Source organism: Elephantulus edwardii, unplaced genomic scaffold (assembly GCF_000299155.1).
Source record: "Elephantulus edwardii isolate Elephantulus edwardi_28Jun2011 unplaced genomic scaffold, EleEdw1.0 scaffold00501, whole genome shotgun sequence".
NCBI lineage: Eukaryota > Metazoa > Chordata > Mammalia > Macroscelidea > Macroscelididae > Elephantulus > Elephantulus edwardii.
The window spans coordinates 418,018-427,683 of NW_006400251.1; the positions used below are offsets into that span (position 1 = coordinate 418,018).

Genomic DNA, 9,666 nt, shown 5'->3' on the forward strand with positions numbered 1-9,666 from the left:
AATTAATTTTAAGAAAAAATAAAAATTAAAAAAAAAGAAGTGCATAGCAAATTGGACTAGAGGGAGGGAGGAAATTGTGCAACAATGAAAGAATTTGTTTAAAGGAAAAAAGTTAATTGGGAGGGTGGGGTTAGGGAGGAAAATGTGTAACAACGAATAAAATGGAAATCCAAGTTTTCTGTAAACTTTCATTAAAGTATTAATTTTTAAAAAGCGGGGGGGGAAATACTACTGCATGCCACCTATTCCTGGAGTCAATGGAAGTCTACATCCTACAGATTATCTCTGGATCAGCTGAATTCTCTGAACTAGTGGACCCCAGTTCTCAAGATGGAGCATGAATGGTCAGTCGTGGGAAAAGCGGATGTGGTGGACATCTTGGTGGCTGAGGTGCCCAAGGGCTGTGTCTTTCTGATGCTGATGACGGCTGCTGTTCTCTAGAAATCTCCTCGGGGAGAGAGGACTCTGCAGCACTGGTATTTCCTTCACCACTCTTCCAGGAATCAGCAGCTCTGATTACTTTCAGCTCCACTCACACTTTCTTCTACTTCTGGACCAGGATCAGTCCCATCGCCACCCTCAGCATCACAGCTTCATATCCACCACTGCCCTCAGCACTACCAGTTCCTTCCTCACTATCTTCACCCTCATCTCTCATTCCTCTTTCATCTTCATCATTATCATCTTTCTCCTCATCTCCTTCATAATCATCATGTTCTCCATCATTTTCATCATCATCTTCTTCATCATCATCAGCACCGTGAATAATAATGGCATCATCCCTTTTGCCTTGATGATCCTAGGATGAAGTTGTTTGCTGAACTGACTGAAGAGGTTCAAGAACTATTTGAAGGGACAGAGAGGTTTCCTGTCTTCCATAGCACTGTAACCCCCTTGGGTGACACCTTCTCCAACAGAACCTTGTGAGTCCTGGTTGTATGCTTGAGTCATCACTTCTCCATCAGCACTTTCTTCTGCTATAACTTCTTCCTCGGTTTCTACAGGTATAATACTTCTCCATTTCTTTGGAACAAGCATTCCACTGTATCATCAGATCCTTGGTCTGATGCTTACATGGTGTTTTCTTCTTGTTCTTCATGTGTATGTTTTGACAAAGAAGAACCTGGAGTAGCTGAAACAGTGTCAAACCCTGCAGTCGAAGCAGAAGGTTGTTCAACAGGTGAACTCTGAACAACCTCTACTATGGTTGGGGAAGCTCTCAATTTGCAGGTTCAATCCAAGGATTGCTCTGTTGAGTGAGATGAACAAAACCTGTCACCTGTGTTGGCTGCTGAACAGTTAAAATAGGTTGAGAGACGGCTGAAAATTAGGACTAACAGGATGAGCTGATCCACGTGTGCTTCCAAAAGCAGGAACATGTTTGTTCTATGGGTCCTTCTGACTGCATAGCTTCTTGTTATTCCATCCATGTGGTGGGCATCACTGTAGCTGCTGGAGTGGACATGGGGTTTGCAGGTGTAACTATTGGGCAGATACTAGTCATGGGTGTTGCCTTGTTTCCATCCACAGCTGCAGCTGTCAGTTTACATGGAGTAGACACAACAGGAGTTAGCTTGATATTGGCTGTTGGTGGTTCTGACACGCTGGCAATTTCTCTTTCCCCAGGAGCTGGAGTTGTTTTCAATGTGACCAGTCTCTGCTGTGCTAGGACCTTATTAATAGCAGGGCCCTCGAAGTTCATTTCTCTGCTCAAAATGTCTGTCTTGATGTTCCCTTAGTTATCTTTCCAAGTCACTAATTCGACCTTCATACTGAGTAGTCATACACACACCCAATTCATCTTTCTGCTGATCTAAGGTTCCATTCTTTTGTTTAAACTCCTCATTTTCTTTAGTGAATTGGTCTTTTACTCCAGCTAAGTGTGCAATTTTTTATTTTGCTGCTACAATAGCCTTTCTGCTGTATACCATTCTGTAAGTTCTCCATTGTTCTTTAGTGCTGCATAGTATTCCATTGCATGACTGTGGTGTTCTTAAGTGCCACTGAGTCATAGACAACTCATAGCAACCCTATGAACAAAAGGCTTGAGCACTCTTTATAGAGCTTCCAGAGGCAAGCCATTTCAGAAGTGGATGCCACCTCCCGCTTCCAAGCTTATTTTAATCAGGGAACTTCACCAAACACTGTCCACCATGGGTAACCATTATCACCTTTGGCACATCAGTGTCACAGTGCTTAGCATCACAGCAACCACAAGTTACCTCTGGACAGCAATGCACAGACCAGTGCTACACCAGGTAAAAAAATGTCTGACCAAAAACAATTAAAACCAGGCCTGAGGGCTATGGATGAAAATCACCCACCTTGGGTTTGGGAGCATAATTTTCTGTCCACTAGTCTTTCACTCCAACTAAGCGTGCATTTTTTTTTTGTTTTGCTGCTACAAAAGCCTTTCTGCTGTATACCATTCTATGAATTCTTCATTGTTCTTTAGTGCTGCATAGTATTCCATTGCATGACTGTACCACAGTTTTTCTATCCATTTGTTTGTTAATGGGCATTTGGATTGTTTCCATCTTCTTGCTATTGTGAATAATGCTGCAGGAAACACTGGTGCACATATATCCATTTGTGCCTCAGCTCTGATTTCCTTAGGGCATAGTCCTAGTAGTGGAATAGCTGGGTCATAGGGGATATCTATGTTCACCTTTTTAAGGAAATGTCAGACTGTCTTCCATAGTGGTTGTACCATTTTACAATTCCACCAGTAGGGGATGAGAGTTCCAGTCTCTCTATATCCTCACCAACACCTATAACTACATTCATAGCGAAAATTTACAGAATACTACAGAAACTCCACAAGAAAAAGACTGATAACCCAACTACAAAATGAGCAAAAGACATTAAAAGACTCTTCACCAAGGAGGATGTCAGCATGGCCAATCAACAGATGGATGAGGAAATATTCAAAATCATCAGCAATCAGAGACATACAAATCAAAACAATAAAGAGATATCATCTCACTCCGGCAGCAAAAACTTAACAGGGTAGCAAACAATAAATGTTTAAGAGTTTTTAAAAACCATCTTAGCTAAGATCAACTTATCTTTTTTATATATATTTTTATTAAATTTTATTAATTTTAATGAACATTTACAGATTCTGGATTTCCATTCATTCACTGTTGCACTATTTTCTCTACTGCTCCCCCCGCCAGTTCGTTCCTCTTTTTTTCCCCCCTTGCAAGTCTGTTTTAATTGTCTCAACTTGTCTTTCTATAAAGGCACTTGATCGGAGTTACAGCATTTTATGATGAGGGATCTATGGTAGGTCCTTCTGGATATTTTTTTATATTTTCTCAAATATTGAACACTTTTTTAAAATTTTCAAGTTCTATATCCATTATTAAAACATTCTGGGCAAAGACTATATTAATTCTTTACCTAATCTTAACCAAAAAAAAATTAGTAGACTGGTTATTGGAAAATTTATGTCTTTTTTTTCCCTCCTGTGGCTAAGTTTACACAACATTTCCCTTCTATGAACCCTTAAAAGGCACAATTATGGCTGTCTCTGTGTGTATTTATTAAGAAATGAGATCTCATTCTCTGAAGTCCATTTACTCACAGGATTCAATATGACCCTCCCCACTTTTTCTGAGAGCTTCACTCTAAAACAGAGAAACAGAATTAAGGGAGGCTCTGTGTCACGGTCTGCACCATTCTTCAGAACTTCCTTTTAAAACACCAAATATTTACTTACCTTACTGTGTGATTAACCTTGTCCCAGACAATGACGGAGACAAAAAATCCTCTCAGCTTCACCTCATCTTGCTAACAAACCATGGGGGCAAAAAGATCTGCCACATGGCCTCCAAGTCCTAAGCTTTCTCCTCTCAGAAATTCCTCACATCACAGGGAAGTGCTGCTCCTCCGCCGAAATGCTACTATGTCTGACAGCAAGGCCGCAGGCCTATGTGCTTCTCAGAGGAAGCGAAGGAGCCACTTGGCAACCACTGAATAACTTGTGTCCTCTGAGTCAATTCCAACTCACCGTGACCCCAAAGGGCAGAGTAGGGCTGCCCCATGTGGGTTCCAAGGCTGTGAACTTTATGGCAGCGAATGTCACAGCCACATTTACAGATTGGGGAAATGCTTTAGCCACTGCACTACGAGGTCTCTGGACCCTATGAAAGAAGGGTAATGGCTGAAGAGCTATGAGAGGAAGGTGGGCCCTCGTGCACTGCTGGAATCTCTCGGAGGACAAGGAACCCTTTCGTTTTTCCTCCTTGAAAATCCTATGTCCTATCTGGTTGCTATGAATCAGAAGAAACATCAACAACAATAAGCACAGGGATCTATGGTTTCCCTTACTTAGATTATATATTCCTGGGACATGGTATTTTATCTCACCATGACACTTATTCAATTTTAACACGTGCCACTCTGTGGTAGCCTGCGTGCTGTTACAACGCTACTGTTACTGTTGTTATTCCATTGAGTCATCCACGACTTATAGAGACCCACGCACAAAAGCTGGAAAGCCTTTCCTATCCTGAGCCAGCCTCATCATTTCTAAAACACCTGACCCCATTGCCAAAGTTACTGTGTCTATCCATCTCATCCAGGGTCTTCCTCTCTTACACTGACCCTCACCCTTCCACACAAGATGGTCCCTCCTGGCAACATGCCCACAGTATGTGAGAAGTGCTCCTGACCCAAGTCATGGTCTTCTCAATGATGTGGCTATGCATCAGAGAGCTGGACAATGACCAAGGATGACAGAAGAAGACTGGATGCCTCTGAGTGGTGGAGCTGGGGAAAAGTATTGAACATACCTTGTACTGCCATGAGAACTAACAGGTCTGTCCCTGAAAGGGTGAAACCTGGCTGCTTATTGTTTAAATTAGCTTTGAGCCGTGGTGCTGGAGAAGCATATTGAATGTAGCATGGACTGCCAAGAAAACAAACAGATTCATCATGGAGAGGGTTAAACCAGGCTGCTCCTTGGAGGCAAGGATTCTGAGGCTTCATCTGACATACTTTGGACATGTTGTAAGGAGGGACAGGTCACTGGAGAGGGACATCATGATTGGGAAGGTGGAGGGACAGCGAAAGAGGGGAAGACCCTCTATGAGGTGGATTGATTCAGTGACTGGGGTAATCGGGATGGGTGTGTCAGAGGCAGTGCAATTGGCACAGGATAGAGCAGGGTTTAGGGCTGTTGTATATAGGGTCGCTATGAGTCGCAAGCGACTCGACAGCACGTAACAACAACATACTCCATCTCATGATGCCACAGGGGTCACCAAAGAGGGAGAATTTTCAATGGAGTCTTCCAGACTTCAACATACTGGGAAAACAGCCATAGCAACCTACTTCTGCAGGTTAGCCAATCTACCGATCACACGGATATGCCCCACGGGAGTGCTGGGAGTTGAGCACCACAGGGTCCTGTAAGTTGGGAGGAACTCAGAACACACAGTGGCTGCAGCAATGATCATAAAGATAGCAGACACTAATATCAAGCACCTTGAGGCAATGTGCACATAGGAAATGCCATCTTAGGCACAGGCTATGAAGTGGGAATGCCACAAATGCAAACAAGTACCCAGAGGGGTCAAAGGCATTGCCCTGGAGTTGGAAGTGACTCATAGCTGACTTCCCAGTGGGTTTTCAGAGGCTTTCTGAGGAGTAAAGACACGAAGAGACTGCCTATCTTTCTCACAAGTCACCTCTGATGGATTCATCAGAAAGGTTCCATTTTTAGGTTAGCAGTACAACTCCCTACAAATCCGCCACCAAGGCTGTCTATCCAGAGGGGAGGAGGAGTATAAAAAAGTCTATGAACTAAACACTGTCTGCTGGGTTCTTGTGTGGGTATTGGTTTGGGGTTTTTTTTGCCTTAAATAGTTATTTTGGAACTTTTTTGGTTTCTTTCTTTTTGACCACTGACTTGGAATGTAAACTTTCTTAAGAGACATGATAATTTGCCCCTCCTGAAGACTTAATTGAAATTAAAAAGCACACCACAACAAGATAAAGGTAAATAATCCAATAGAAAAATGGGCACAGGATATGAACAGGCACTTCACCGAAGACGACATTCAGATGGCTAACAAACACATGAAGAAATGCTCAAAATCCCTAGCCCTAAGAGAGATGCAAATTAAAACAACTATGAGATATCATTTCACCCCAGTCAAAATAGCAAAATTTAACAGAACAGCAAGCAACAAATGCTGGCGAGGTTGTGGAGAAACTGGAACCCTGATTCACTGTTGGTGGGAGTGTAAAATGGTGCAACCCCTGTGGAAAGCAGTATGGCGCTTTCTCAAAAAGTTGCAAATAGAGATACCATTTGACCCAGCAATTCCACTACTGGGAATATACCCTGAAGAGACCATAGCTGACATCCAAGCAGATATATGCACACCCATGTTTATTGCAGCTTTGTTCACAATAGCAAGGAGTTGGAAACAACCTAAGTGCCCATCAACAAACGAATGGCTAGAGAAGCTGTGGTATATTCGCACAATGGAATACTATGCTGCATTAAAAAACAAGGAACTCATGCAATATTATTCAAAATGGTTGACTCTGGAGAACATTATGCTGAGTGAAATATCCCAGTCACAAAAGGACAAATATTACATGATGCCACTGTTGTAGAATGGGACTGTCCTTGGGGTTGGGGAGAGACTGAGTAAGATGGGTTCAATAATGTATACTGCACTGAAACAGAGGAGGGAGAGAACCGTTTAAAAGAGAGATATAACTGGGTATTTCTGTCATCACAGGAGACTAGAGCGAGGGCTACATGGTGGAGGGGGCCTGGGGGAGGGTTTGTAAAACAATGAAAGAATCTTTTCTTTTACTTTTCCATAATTTTTGGACTCATGTACTTATAACTTGTTAGTCAAATTTGTGTCTTCTAGGTTGCAACACCCCCATGATACATCTTCAAGGATATGAACATGTACAGCCAAGCACAATCAATAAGAGTGCATCTAAATTCCAAAATCAATCTCCATAATAGTCTATGTGTTTCCTACTGCCAAAGGGGCCCTTTAGAGTAGTGAGAGAAGATCTTCACCCTGAAACCCACAGCATCCCTTTTCAGCAGGAAGTAGCTAAGAGAATACGCCATCCCCTTTTCCTTATGACTCAGGGTGAAGTCTCTCTCAGGGAGGAGTGATAGGGAATGGCAAAGGACACACTGACAAAGAAGATTAATCAGAACTGGCTTTGACAAGCACTGTGGCATTTGGACAAGAACAAACTGGGAGGAGGGTAGAGAGAATAGTGCAACAATGAATGAGTGGAAGCCCAAAATCTCTGTAAATGTTTATGAAAATTAATAAAATATAATTATAGAAAAAAAATATAAAAAAAAAAAAATTAAAAAGCAAGCCACTCTGTTTTAAAGCATATCCATCAGGCCAGCTAAACAAATTAGGATGTTTAAGAGATAGGGTTAATATTTCACAAGTTGACTTATTCCTGAGATTGTGCAGAAGACCAAGATTCTATCTTCTTTTAGCTTAACAGTGTTTCAAATTATGGAAAAGGAAATCTATTAATTACTTCTTCATATAATAAAAACTGTCTTCCTCATACAATAAAATGATGAAAAAAGAAACCTTCCAATTACTTCCTCATACAATCAAATTGTCTTTCCTGCTTGCTTCCTCTCCGATCCCGGAGTAACAACCACTTTTCTTGCTGATCTTTTACTACAACACAAGACACCAGTCCAACCACCTTACAAGTATTATTGCAATTAATCTCTAAAAGATCCCATTGAAAAGAGTCTTACATCCTTCAGGCCTGTTGCTAGGAGAGGCTATTCCTTGAAAAGGGACATCATGCTCAGAAAGGTAGAGGGGCAGCGAAAGAGGAAGACCCTCAGCCAGATGGATTGACATGGTAACTGCCTCAGTGGGCTGTAATGTGTCAGAAATTTTAAGTACAAGATAGGTGGGGGTTCAAATCTGTTGTTATGGGTCATACTCAACTCAAGGGCACATAACAACAACAGTGAAAAGAGTGTTTATCAGATTCAGAGACTTGAACTTCCAAAGCCAATACTATCTTCCAGAGGAGTTGTAGTAGAGGACCTTCAAAGGCCTGTCATCAGGAGAACACTATTGGGAAGGAACAGGAGGGAACAGACAGAGAATAACCTAGAGTTAAAACAGAAATTACTAGAAAGGTCTCTAAGTATCTATTTTCAAGAGTGCAATAGGGTGTGGGGGTGATAAGAAGAAGATAGGCAGTGGCAGAGGAGACCTTCCACTATGTGACCGGAGTCTAGGAATTATTATCCTGGCTTCACCAAGACAGAGACCATGTTCACAGGGTTCCAGCATTTGGTATCCTTGGTACCAAACCCAAGGCCGGCTTCCCCTCCTAACAATGAAAATGCCCACCACCAACTCCAATTTACCAATGATCCAAAACCTTTGCAAGGATGGATCTATTTTTTTTCCCTGCTGCCTCATGGGAAAAGTATTTTAAATATAAATTTTATCTTAAAGACAATTCTATTGAACACTGCTGAATACACCTGAAGAGCTTGAAAGGTGAACACATTAAGAACAGACTGAGGACTCACTGGTTGAAGGGAGCAGGAGTAATCTCTTCAAGGTAAAGGTTTCTGACACCTTGAAAATCTGGGGCGGGGGTGTGACTACAAAAGAAAGTAGGAAGTGTCTGAGTTCTTCCCACCACTCTTCCTTCCTGAAACAACTGGAGTCAATTCTTTTCTTTCCCTTAAAAGTAGTCCGCACAGTCCCAAATTAAGTTCTCCGATTCATCAATCAAAATATCCTGTTTCCCAAAGCATGTAGGGGGAGGTTTATAAAGCGTCAAGCAGGGACAGACAGCACGGATGCTGCAAATCTGGTGCCTAAAGCATGGAATCTGTTTCTTCTCCATCAACAGGAAAAGATAACAGAAGAAAGTGGAGGCTGCGCTAGTCCACGTCTATGGGACTCACATCTCCCCGCGCCCGCCCCCTCACCTTGTTCGTGAGGTAAGAAGCCAGGTAGCAGGCACAAAAGGTGAGGCCGGTCAGAGACCGCGCCAAACACATCAGGCAACCCGCTCCCGGTCTCTGGTGGAGGTGCCCACCCCGACGGCCCCGCGGCAGACCGAGACCGCTCGGCGCCTCCCCCTGCTCACGTGACTCTAAACTCCACCAATCGGAGCAGGGACAGCCCCCCGGAATCTGCCCCCTTAAAGGGGCCGCACCTCCCAGAGCCCCCAGTCCCGCGGTGGGTGGGATGGGCATTGGCCTGGTAACCTGACAGCGGCTGAGAAACATGGTGAGACCTCATGCACATCGTCTTTGAAAGTGGTAGAAGGAAGAAAGCTTAAAAAGTAGTTTACACTGTCCCATTACTGCTTAAAGAAAAATGCTCATCATTATCTCTAAAAGTGAGACCAAAATGGTAGTTGGGTCTTTAAGTGAATTATCCCAGTTTTCTACTTGATTTCTCGTTCACTTGCAATCACACAAAACAGCCATCACTTGGTACCATGTTGCCAGAAAGGACCGGTCCTTGGAGAGGACATCATGCATAGAAGGGTGGAGAGCTAGGAGAGACAAACATCAGGAGATGGATTGACACTGTGACCGGAGTAAGGGGGGGGAGGGGGTCGATGAGTGGGATTCAATGAGATTGGTTTAGGATAAGGCAG

General features: G+C 43.0%; 1 protein-coding gene across 1 annotated transcript in view; it reads right to left on the reverse strand.

Annotated features, from left to right (window-relative positions):
• The window catches only part of TMEM241 (transmembrane protein 241), a 226,505-nt gene extending 217,418 nt beyond the window's left edge, over positions 1 to 9,087 (reverse strand). The window contains exon 1 of the mRNA XM_006903055.1: positions 8,987 to 9,087. Coding sequence (XP_006903117.1) covers positions 8,987 to 9,058 — 72 coding nt within the window. The 5' untranslated portion in view covers positions 9,059 to 9,087. The remainder of the gene's footprint in view (positions 1 to 8,986) is intronic.
• Between the last annotated feature and the right edge of the window lie 579 nt (positions 9,088 to 9,666).